At 44.5% G+C, this 12,549-nt stretch overlaps 1 protein-coding gene across 11 annotated transcripts in view; it reads right to left on the bottom strand.

The window, feature by feature from the left end:
* BMAL1 (basic helix-loop-helix ARNT like 1) overlaps positions 1-12,549 on the bottom strand; it is a gene marked incomplete at both ends in the record, with an annotated part of 31,526 nt that overhangs the window by 459 nt on the left and 18,518 nt on the right. For 7 of the 11 annotated variants that reach the window (XM_080707117.1, XM_080707118.1, XM_080707121.1 and 4 more), the window contains 6 exons: positions 362-464; positions 4,826-4,919; positions 7,781-7,889; positions 9,700-9,788; positions 10,643-10,793; positions 12,225-12,331. In XM_080707117.1, the coding sequence (XP_080563243.1) occupies positions 362-464; positions 4,826-4,919; positions 7,781-7,889; positions 9,700-9,788; positions 10,643-10,793; positions 12,225-12,331 (653 nt within the window). Of the gene's footprint in view, positions 1-361; positions 465-4,825; positions 4,920-7,780; positions 7,905-9,699; positions 9,789-10,642; positions 10,794-12,224; positions 12,332-12,549 lie in introns of all 11 variants that reach the window. The other 4 variants (XM_080707114.1, XM_080707119.1, XM_080707120.1 and 1 more) reach the window with 2 other exon arrangements.

Genomic DNA, 12,549 nt, shown 5'->3' with positions numbered 1-12,549 from the left:
TCAAGAAAAAAATGTATAGGATGGGGGAAGAAAACCGCCATCACTTAATGGCTTTTAATACCCTTTGAATCTTATTGGCCATTCTTTTAGGCTGCATTTATGAACCTGCATTAACGTTTCCTCTGAAGATTATGCCTGACACAGGCAAAAACCTATGTCTAGGCTGCTCCAGACATGTAGATCTCCACCAAAACACAACCATTTAAGTCAGCTTTGAAATACTTAAATTTCAACTCTTTACTTTATTCTAATCAAATTTATCTAGAACCCAACTTGCTCTGTACAATCAGTTCTTGATTTTTCTTTATGTCAGATGTACTGCAAGCTCATTACAATGGAAATGAATAGTAATGCCACTTACCAAGGATAGAAGAACTATCAGAATATGGATATCCTGGGGTCTCCTGAGCCTGCCCTGGTAGTAGGCCACTGGAAGAAATGTCTGGAGTCCCTCCATTTAAAATCTACAAACAAAAGGGAGAAAGCATTAAGTTTTACACTCTTAAATTAGGAGTTTTCAGTCGGTATCAAGTATGATGTCACCCAGGAAATGAAGCATGTTGGAAAGAGGAAGGTAGGGGAGACCTCAAATGGGTTCAGTTTCCTATCAGATGGTTTTAAACAAGGGACTGTTAGGAATAGTCATACCAAGAAAATGCCTCTCCCTAAAGCATTCTTTTATCTGCACTTGATTCAGCCCACAGGTTATTTAGGCTGAATAAAATCACAAGTTGCCTAGGATCATGTTATCTACAGACCAAGGCCTAAACATCAGTGAGCCTAGCTAGGCAGTTCCCCTGCAGGGGAGTAAAACATGGCAACATACATTGCTGAAGAAGAAATAATTGGAATTGTTAAAAAGCTGCAAAGAACTCTCAGGAGTCACAAATGAATAAAACACTAGAAGTAAATCTTGTCATCACGTATACTACAGGTGCCATCTTTAGTAACTAACCTCTGGTTTATGTTAAGATAGGTTACCGAGGAACATGAGTATTATTATTATTATTATTATTATTGTTATTGTTATTACTGAGGATGGAATCCAGAGCCACTCTACCTCTGAGCTACACCTCCAGACCTATTTGTTTTTATTCTTTATTTTTTAAACAGGGTCTCACTGAATTGCAAAGGGCCTCACTAAGTAGCTGAGAATGATCCTCCTGTCTCAGCCTCCCAAATCCTGGGATTACAAGCGTGCGCCACCACGCCCAGCTCTGAGGAACATTATTTTTCCTTGATAGTAAAATTCTAATTATGTCTCAAAATCCCTTCTCTTTCCAACTCCCTTCCCTTGGCTGAGTCAGTTGACAATTTTATTGCTGCTGGGTTTCAGAAGAAGCAGGGATTCCAGGCCTTGCCAGTAGGTGGCATTATAACTCCATCCACAGTTCTACACACCATGCCACTCCTGTTCCCCAAATCCAGGGTCTCCTGCATGCTTGGCAAGTGCTTTATCACTGAGCTTTCACCAGGCTGGCCTCAAACTTGTGATCTTCTGTGGCCTCCCTAGCAGCTGGGATTGCAGGCATGTGCCACTGTAGACTAAATTACTGAAGACTCCAAAGAACTTTTGCTTATGTAGGTTATATTTGTCAATATTTAATATATTTGAAATTAACATTTTAAAAATATAACAAACCCATTACATGTTGTTACAGTCCCCCCCTCCCCCCGTAGTGGGGCAGTGCGTCTACTTGGAGGGCCCGACCTCTAGGGGCCCATTACATGTTAGCATGAATAATTCATAGCAGTGAAAAATAACTTCCAAAACAAAAAAATTATTGAGAAGTCATTGTTTTAAATTTTTCAAATCGAATGCCTGGCTTGAGATTTCAACTGGAATCTCATATATGTTCCATTCAGTTTGTAGACAATGTTATTTGAAGTATATGAAGGAAGTCCGACCTCTCACAGTTAAATAAAGAGAGGCGTAGTTTAATAGCATTTTCAAATAACCATGGTATTCTCTGATATGAAAGATTTCCTAAATGTTAGTACAGTATGGAATCAAACCATATCAACTTTTTTTTTTGTCCTCTGTTATGTTAGTCTTTTGTTGTATCTTGGCACTTAGGGTGAATCTTTTACCCCGTAAAGATTTTGAAGTATTGGCCATTTATAAATTGGCCACTTATAGGGTACTGACTATGAAGGATCACTGAGTTATGCAGGTCTTTCAGATGTTGACATGTTTTATTACATAACATCACACACCACCATTTTGGAAGTTGGGAAGCTGTTGTGCATAAAGTAGCAAATACAAGTTTTCTAAAGGCTCAATTTTTTGCTTGAAAGCTCAGATTGTTTTCACTGGCAAAAAATACCATCAGTTGTTTTTTTCCCTGAAATGACAGATCAAGTCTGCATAGCCATAGTTTGCCAAAGTAGGAATAGTATCCTATGAAACAAGCAGCTGGTTTCACTCTCTCCCTCAACTTCACTGTACAAGTGCCTTTTCTTGATGCAATTATTACATTTACTATGTAGCACCTGCACTTTAATAGTTTTTCCATTTCTCTGAGTACTGCCTCATTAAGGGCTGTCTTAAATCATACTGGATTTATCATTATTTTTACTGTATTGCAAGTACATGGTGGTGGAATACACAGTGACTTCTAGCATAGTCTGGTGCCACTACTCTGATCTTTGCAAAAGCACCAGCAGTTTCACTCAGCATTGCTTTTGCATTATCAGTGTACATTTCAACACAGTGGGGATAAAAAGGGTAATGTTTTAGCATTATTATGAAAATAGCTTTCACTTTATAATCCCTCAAAATGATACTGAGGGGCCCCAAAGGACCACAGGTGACATTCATAGAGCTGCTACTTTATCTAAACTTGCCTTAGTGTCTCAGTGCCTGCCTTACACTCCTGGGATCTATGAAGGTTCACGTAGCCTCCCCCCTTTGAGCTTAATAGTGACAGAACTACAAGCTAAATGGCCGGTTTGAAGGAGATCGGGAAGCAGCCTTTGCTCTTCTGGGTCCGCAGCACCACTTGATGCTGCGGTCATTCTGAACTCCATCTTGTTTAAGCTGCTCTTCTTGTAAGTCTTGCTGCTGAGGACTCATCTCATGAGGGAATACATTCAAAGTTTCTTCTCTCAGACCCATTTTTTTTAAACCCAAAGAAAAGGAAAGAAATTCATAAATGCCTCAAAAATTCTTGGAGCTTTACAATGCAGAGCACAGCTTTGAAATTCTGGCAATTATTGATGTGAAGTGAATTGGAAGTCACCAGATCTGGACTGTAGTTTAGGGCCCTACTTGTTAAATGTTGAGGAGCCTGGGTTTTATCATTTTTAAGTTGTGAGAATAGGATGAGAAAGTGTATATGAATGTTTTCTGAGTAATATTTTAGTACATATTGGAGTGAAAACATTTCAAATCCAAGTAGTAGAGTCTTGGTAATACAAAGAAATCAAGTGCCTAAAAGCTGTAGTGAGAGGCAGATACAGTGAGACACCACTAAGGAGCTATGGAAGTATAACGGGTATAACAGGAGAATAAAGCTTAGAGCATCACGGGCAAGCAGGTGGGGGGACCATGCCTAGACTTCATCTGTTGAAGATACTTTTCTGAGTCATTCCTGAGGACCAGGCACTTTCACATATGTTTTCTTATAAGAGCACTTAATGTACAAAGATGCTGGCTGTTCCAACCAATATTAGCTCCATTATAAAGAAAACTAAAACTTAAAATTTGTATAAGGTCACTTAACTAGTACACAGCAAAGCCAAGCTTAAACCCAGGTCGATCTTATGTTGGCTGTGTTCTTACCCCTTATTTTTTTTTGGGGGGGGGCAAACCCCTTTTTCAAATGGAAACTTTTTCAGAAGATTCACATATAAGATAGAAGTAAAGCTACCCTGGTAGAAGCAGGAGTTCTGTCCTTACCCTTTCTTTACCAGTCACCCTGTTCCTGGCCCACCAGGTAGCATCACATCTCTTGGTAACCTCAGCCTCTGAAGAGCCCAGTGTTGACCTCTGCCTTGCTTTTGATAGTTTGTGCCCTAAGGGTCTGACCTATATAAATTCCTGATTTTCATTCATATTCTCATATTCATTCCCATTCTCTCTCTCTCTCTCTCTCTCTCTCTCTCTCTCTCTCTCTCTCTCTCTCTCTCTGTGTGTGTGTGTGGTGTGTTGGGAGATGAGGGAAGGAGAAAACTTCATGTCTAAAGATAGTGGCCTTGGGCTGTCCTAACCTACGTTGAGGTCTGGCACTGTAGATAGATTTATGTTTGTATACTTTCCGGCAGTGATGAAAACAGATGAGTGATTTCCAGACCTCTCTGGTGTGGTCCCCAGTCCGCTCTAGGAGAGCTGGTGACTGATAAGCTACTTGCTCCCAATGCTGTCCCATCACAGGTGGCAGATCCCCACATACACTGCAGCTGCAAAGTCTGGCTCTACCTCCCAAGTGCTGCTGGTGCTGTTGCCGTTTCTAGTTCCTACCCTCGACACTAATGCTAATTTTCTCCCTTGAAAATTGGCGGGCAGTGAGATACTTTTCTATGTGAGGTACCTGAGCCTTCCCTCACAGAAATGTTCGAATTGCTCCCTCAGTGAAGTGTACTGACAGCCCCTCATTACTTAAAATGTTCCTTCTAAATTCCCTTATTCACATAAAATGAATCCTCTTGGAGATATCAGCAAGCCTCCCTAGCTCCGTAGTCTGTTTTGCCCAGCCTCACAGATGCATGTACTTCAAGGAGGAAAAAAGTCCAAGTTTCAGTGAACGCAAATAAAGTTTTTGGATTCACACCCCAACATACCTCAACTTGCACAAGAGTCTGTAGCCTAAATCATCAGCCTTACCTTCTTGCCTCCTGGAGAGGAGGCATCAGGGGGAGGTGTACTTGTGATGTTCAGTGGGCTAGAGCCACAGCTGGATGGCGATGACCCTCTTATCCTGTCAGAGAAGGGAAGAGTTAATCACACTGCCTTTTCTCTTTTCACAGGAGGTTATGCTTTGTTAAGGGGAAAGGGCAAGACGAAGGATTGAATTCAGAGGCATTCTACCTCTGAGCTGTACCCCAGCCCTTTTTACTTTTTGTTTTTTAAAACAGTGTCACTAGGTTGCTGTGGGGCTGGTCTTGAACCTGAAATCCTGTCTCAGCCTGCCAAGTACTGGGATTACAGGAGTGCATCATGAGGCCTGGCAAGGATAAGATCCAGACTGAGGATTGGTAAACTTTCTTTAAGGCCAGATAGTATCAAACTTTTAGGCTCTGAGGACCATATGGTCTGTCATACTACTTCCCTCTGCCATTTTAGCTTTAAAGCAGGCACAGACAATACATAAACAAATGAGTAAGCTGTATTACTATAAAACTTTATAAATTGCAAAGAGGTGATGAGTTGGATTCATTCTGCAGGCACTTAATCTGGAATGCTGACCGTGAAGCCAAACATCTCACTGACAAAGCCCTTGGATTCGGGTTTGAATTTGGCTCGGTGAATTTCAAGTAAGTAGCCACTTTTATTTCCTCACAGAAACCAGATGAGTTGGAGACCTTTGAAGTTTAACCACATCTCTGATTCCATGAATTATAATCCTTAGCAAATGATTTATCCTCCCTTCCAGAAAGTTTAGTTAGTGAATACTCTCAGGAAATAGAAGGTACCAGGGTAGCTCAGCCACACCTAAAAATGTGGCAGTAGTAATAGCAGGAGCCTCTAAAAGCAGGAGGTCGATGGAATGTACACCTGGGTCATTTATAAAGAGGGAAAAACTTAGAACTTTAAATACACATAAGCCCATCAGGCTAATGGGCCTCAGGAGAGGATGGCTTCCTCCTGGAGCTAGAGTTTATGGAGTGAAGAGGCAGCTGTGTTAGCACTAGGCGCTCAGCTCCTCTGTGGATGAATGAGGGCAGCCTTTGGGTCACTTAGGGACTCCTCACTGCCCACAAGTCTCATGATTCTCAGCCTATACTGCCTACTTCTCTGTATTTATGACTGGACATGTTTTCTCTTATAGATTAGAAGCTCCTCAAAGGCAAGATACTCTATCATGTATCATCTGCTCTACACACAGATACTGCACACCCTGTATCCTCAGCATACAGAGATGGCTACTAATTGCTTACGGGAAAACTGTTGACTGTCTCTCCCAATGTCCCCTGCTTATGACTAGAGTAACTATTTTTCCCAGGTTCCCCATCTTAGAATTGTCTTTTCACCTCTGCTTATTTCATCTTCAATGTTCAGTCCTTAGAGTATTGATTTCTCTCTTGATAACATCATCACTGTAGGCTAGGCCTCATTCCTGCATTAGCAAACACACCCAGTTTACCTCACCCTATTCCAGTGCAACTTCCACAATGCTTAAGACAGTACTGTGGACACTTGTCAAGCATTCTACAATGAATGGGGTCTTACAGTTTTCTTCTAGTTCAAACGGCTTGGCATTACTTCTTAGCATTCCTAATAATTTTCCACCAAAGCTCTGTGGCTCCTTCCTACACACAGGCGGCTCAGTTAGGTTGTCTGCTTCCTGACCCTGAACACAGGGCTCAAATGCCCAATCAAGAGGCCTCCTGGTTTTCTAGAGGGAGCATCACTCTCATTGCAAATCCTGGCTGAGGCCATTCAAAACCTTCTTCCCTTGTTTGTTTCAATCCATGCATTCTCTGCTTTTCCCAGTACCATAAAGAGAATAGACTTCTCAAAGATTATAAGGTTCTTGAGGTTAAGAATGCTAGTTTTCCACAAAGCAAAGAACATGTCAGTTGCTGGTTTGAACCTGATTATATTGTGCACTGTCCTTCCTGAGGCAGAGGCAGGTTGCCAGACCCACTAGTCCTGTGGACCTGGAGTAGAACTGGGCTACGACAGGGATAAGAGCCCCTCTGGGGCCGGGTAGACAGGCTAGCCTCCAGTTCTGAGGATCCTGTGGCAGCAGAGAATATTGGTCTTAGTTGTTTTTTCCTTTTCTAGTGATTATGTTCCATTAAGGTTACACTTCCCAAGTATATAACTTGCTCAATTTCCCAAATTCAGATGGACTTCTTATAGCTGTTTCCCTATCATTGACTGCTTTTAAAGATTTAGATTTAACTCACAGTTTTAGAGCATTTACTAAATGTCAAGCTGTGTTCCCAGGGGCCTTCCCTAGTTCCCTCAATACTAATTCAATCCTTGGGAAGTAGGCAGTAGCTCCCTTTTATGGTTTAAGTCAATAGAGACCAAGAGGTTAGATGAATCTCCTAAGTATAGCCAGATGAGAGGCAGGCATAGGACACATCTTCTAAGCTCTCTTTCAAATGGAAGGAGGTCTCTACTACTAATTGATATGCATGCTCTCTACTCTTAGCCCTAGGTAGCTTGAAGAAGTGAATGTTTAAGGCCCAGATCACTGGCAGTTCATAGCCCTGCTACAGTCCTGTAATGTTAATGTGCATCCATCCTCTTTGGGAAGTTCCTTAAGTCATATACAAAGTATGAGAAATGAAGCCTCCTCAGTGGTATCCTTCAGCGCTGACCTGTTTGGGTTTAGCTACTTCTTTAAGGCAATATTTTTAAATCTCACCACTATTGATATTTTGCACTGGGTTTTCCTTTGTTGGGGGGTCAAGGGTAAGGGAGCTGTCCCTGTATAGTATAGGATGCAAGCAGCATCCCTGGTCTCCATTCCCTGGATGTGAAGCAGCAACCTCCAACCCAGTCAGGACAACCAGAAATGTCTGTAGACATTGTAAAACATTCCCGGGGTGGGGTCCTGTGTGGAAAGCTTCTGGTTTAGGGGAACAACCAGAAGGTGTTACTTGCCTGTGGATTTCCATGATTTCCTCAGCAATCATTCGACCTATTTTTCCTGCTCCAGCTCTGGTTCCCCCTGGAATCCCTGGCACAGTGGGATGTGTCCTCTTTGGGCCACCTACAACAAAGAAATCTGAGTGTGGGAAAGGAGAGAACTCAGGAAGCAATGCTGTTATGCACTAATTAAAACCAGCTCATCCCATGATCCACTTGAAGTTCAGTATCAGGGTTGTGCCTTGTCAGGAAAAGGCGTTCTAGCCGGGGAAGGCCCAAGCTTCCTTCCAGCGTCAGAGGCCAAAGTGTTGACATGAAGCAGCTTGTTCCCTCCATGCATTCAATAAATGCTTACTGACCACCACTGTGTTCTGTGCCAGGGTTACAGAGATAAGACAGCATCCTGCCCTCAAGGAGCTCACAGTCTAGCAAAGTGTATTAAGTTCGGCAGGTAAACATGAGGGTCCCTCACTCATCCAGGGCCGGGTGCAGCTTTCTGGAAGAAGTCAACTCTGAGCTAAATCTTAAAAGATGAATACAAATTAGCGTGGCAGAGAGGTAAGGAAGGGAAAGTATTCCAGGCACAGCAACATCTGCAAGAGCACGGAGGCAGGACAGACCTTGGGAATCTACTTCAAGGGATTCATGGATGATGATGAAGGCATGAGAAATTTATTGGTGCAGGGGTGTCAATCAGATCATGAGGTCCTTCATGCCATACTAAGGAATCTGAACAGTATCCACAAGGAATACCAAAGGGCTTTCACAGAGAAGGTGCTGAATGAGACTTGGTAATTAAAAGTCCACCACAGAGAGAATAAACTACGGTCACATGCCACTTAAGGACAGGGACACATTCTGAGAAATGTCATTAAGCAAGCAGTTTTGTCAATACAAACCTAGAGGGTCTAGCCTAGGCAATGCCATATATTCTGTTGTTCCTGGGCTGCAAACCTGTACAGCATGTCACTGTGTTGAAAACTAGGCAACCGTAACACAATGGCATCTAACTGTACCTCAGCAGGTGGTGAGCAGTGTGTTGCTCTAGACATTCAGATGGCCATGTCACTGGGCAGTAAGTTTCTCGCCTCCATTATGATTTTATGGGGGACTCTGGTCCAGTGGTGAGTGAAATGCTCTTATGCTGTGCATGGCCACATAGGGAGGGATGAGGCGGAGGGAGTGAGATTAGAGTTAGGAAATTATTTGCAGCAATCCAGGAGGCAGATGAGGAGGCCAAAGTAGCAGTTTGGTGATGCAGTTTACAAGATAAAGGGAAAGAACTTGTTTAGCTATCATGGGGAGAGCAAGAGGCAAGGTTTCTGGGTTAAATTACCAGATGGAGTGCAGAGAACGGGATCATGGTATGCTGAATTTTAGGTGCCTTAGTGACTCCCAGTGCCTCTGTCTGGGAGGCAGTTGGAGAGGCAGAACTGGAGCTGGGGAGAAATCAGGGCTGGAGCCCTGGGCATGAGAGTCATCCATGGAAAGGTAGGGACGGAAGCCATGCAAGCAAAAGTGGCCCCAGGAAGGATGAGTCCAGTGTGGAGAGCAGAGGCCAAGGCTGGACCCTGCAGAGGGGCACACCCCAGGGCCGACAGGCAACTTCCTCCCAAGTGCAGGAGCCAGTGACAGTCACCAGGCAACTAGGGAGGAGAAAACAGAAGAGGAACAAGGAGCTTGCTATTTCGAGGGCTTCCAGGGTCCAGCTAGCCTCAGGAAGAGCAACAGTGAGTTCCCAGTATTCCAGGCTCAACACAGAAAGTGAGATGGCAACGTCCTCAGTACTTAAGGGCAGGGCAGCACAGCATCCCCTGCAGGCCTGCCTTGTTTACAGAGTGTGAGGCAGGGGACGGCACGTCACTGGGGGAGGGTATTTGGCCACAAGCAGCTTCTCCTGGGCAAGCCCCAATGCCCCGGCAGAACATAGTTACCTTCTCCAGAGGGCAGCATGCTGTCCATGCTGTGGGGGGACGCTGTGAGTTGCGGGAAGGTTGGGTCCCCGCCTTCCAGGACGTTGGCTCTGTGAACATCCCAGCAATAAGGAAACGTGAGTCAGGCCTGCTCAGAACCGTGCACCTTTCACCTTGGCCAAGGTGTCCGGTGTCCACTCTGGACCTGGACAGGCCAGAAAATGAAGTGTCTGTCTGAGTGGCTGAACAGGTCTCCTCACTGTTTGATAACATGATGGACAGCATCCCGGCCTTTGGCCTCACTGCCTGCCTGGGTTTTCCTCGTTTGTGTGGGACACGGTCCAGTAGAAGTGGTGGCTGCAAGGGCCCACTGCTACTGCAACTGCACCTTCTCTCCTGCTAGCCGGCAGCACACCCTGTCCCAGCTTCTCACTCACCTCTAACCCCAAGTGGGGTTGGACACTGTGGGGAAGGAGGTATGGGGAGCAGGTCTTGCCTCCCCTGCCCACCCAGGAGGTGGAGCAGCCTTTGAGGGGGCCTCCTAGCTGCCAGTGCTTGGGCCTCCAGCCCGGCAGGCATGAAGACCTGCCGTCCTCAGCCAAGGCCAGTATGAGCTAGTGTTTGAGTGTGCCTTTCATGTGGTCAACCCCTCCCTCCACCGTAGCACAAGTGGATGCCCAGTGTGCAGGGCCTGTGGAATTCAAAGGACGACTGTTTTATCTGGAAGGACAGATTGTTGCTTCCTTGGAGCAATTCCACAAGACAGGGCTTGCATGGTGTGAGTACTGAAGCTTCTCTTAACAACCCTTTCTGGCTTCTGCCCATCCTGAGGCTTCACAAGACAGCAGCAAGGGAGCATTAAAGGATGCAATAAAGGCTGTGGCCTGCACCCCTTTTCCCAGGTAAGATCCCAAGGCATCTCCCTTTGAAGTAAAGGAGCTTCTGATATACAGAAAACACTTACAAAACAACAGTGTTCGTTGAGACAATGTACTCTACTTCCTTGGTCCAAGGGTTCATGAAACTGAACCATCGACTTCGTAGTGTGATGAAAGAACCATCTTTGATCTTAAACTTATAACAATTAGTTGTAATCTTTTCTCTTGTCTGTAAAACTGAAAAAAACAAAAACAAATGTTTTTTCAACTCAGTATTAAATAAGACACCCAGTACCAAACACCTGTCCGCAGGTTCCATCACTCTTTAATAAGCCCAGGGAGCCAGCAACTTCAGAAAACAGGTTGTTTCTGAGGATCTAACTCTGAGCCTTTCAGTTTGTTTGTCCATCTGTTACTCTGAAATTAAGGATCCAAGGAATACTTGAACCAGTTCTTATGTGAACAACAACAAATGAGAAGGCACTGTGCAAAGGGCCTGCTCTTTCTCCATCACAAAGCTCAAAAGCAATGCAGCACTTATCTCAGTTTTAGGAAATCCAAATCAATGGAGGCCATTAACCTATTTGTACCTCATTCTTTTTTGTAACAAACTTATGAGACCCTTCGTATACCAGGCTTGAGAGACAGCAGAGGGGACAAGAAATGACTCCTGCTCTCAGCAGAGGAGTAACTGAAGGCTACAGGAAAAATCAAGATCAGAGTCTTGAGGGACAAACCCCTTTGCCAAGAAGAGGAAGGAAGAACTGATGGCAGAGCCTGACAGCAGGCACTGATGAGAGGGTCAGCGTGGCTGAGTCAGGGATGGAGAGCTAAGCTGAGGAGGTGGGCCAGGCCAGGAGGGGTGAGGTCCTGAATTCCAATACTTATTAGGGATCTGAGCTTGAGTCCACAGATTGGGGGTGAAAGGCAGAAGGAAGGCCTGTTAAGAGAATATCACAGGAGGCACGAAGCTTGAATCAGGGTCACAGTGATGGGGGTGGTAAAAAGCAGGCACTTTGGAAATTCATGTCTGAGAGGAATGAACAGGAGCTGGTGGAAACAGTGAAGGAAGGGGTCACTGTTCCTCAGGAGACTACATGGATGGCCGCACCATTAGTCAAAAGCAAAGTACAGCTGGGCATGGTGGCGCATGCTTGTAATCCCAGCATTTGGGAGGCTGAGACAGTAGGATCGTAGTTCATGCCAGCCTCAGCTACTTATGAGGCCCTTTGCAACTCAGTGAGACCCTGTTTCAAAAAATAAAGAATAGAAAGGAGGGCTGGGGGAGTAGCTCGGAGGTAGACTGTTCCTGGGTTTCATCCCCAGTACCACCAAAAAATAATAAAAAAATAAAAATCAAAGTACAGGAGGCAGTGTAGGCCAGTACAGAAAAGAGAACCATATCCATCTGGGCCATATTAATTGTTCACAGGGTCTAGGTAATCCCTCTGAATATGAGATGGTTTCCAAGTCATGTCCTATATAGAGGGAAGTGCTGTGTGGTCAGGAGTAGATACAGGGATGAGGGGTGCCTGGGACCATCTGCCTCCTCTCCTTGCAGATGTTTAGGCCTGAAACATCCATGGCGGATTCTCTGGAATGTCTGTGAACTAGTCTAGAAGCAGGGGGACACTTTAATCTTAAGACCCTTCATATATCCCAGCTTACCTTGCCTGTGACATTCTGCAAGATGTCCTATGTCATCTTGATGAAAGTATTCATAACATGATGTGCCTAGAAGTTCTTGTGGTAAATATGCCAAAATAGCTGTTGCCCTAAAAAAGAATAGGGATTTCTTTTTGCTTTTATTGGTGCATTATAGTCTCATATCATATGTCAATTATGTTGACAATGATATACATGCACACAGTACTTGACCCCCTTCCCTCCCAATACCAAGCCCCCAGATTCACAATGGCATTTTTTACATGCATACACCTAGTATTTAGTATTTCTATTAATGAACCTCAGTCTTCCTCTTCCCCTACCCCTC

Source organism: Muscardinus avellanarius (genome assembly GCF_963383645.1).
Source record: "Muscardinus avellanarius genome assembly, chromosome: 1".
Classification (NCBI taxonomy): Eukaryota; Metazoa; Chordata; class Mammalia; order Rodentia; family Gliridae; genus Muscardinus; species Muscardinus avellanarius.
Note: the sequence above shows the minus strand (reverse complement) of the source record. Positions and strands in the feature narration are given on the sequence as shown.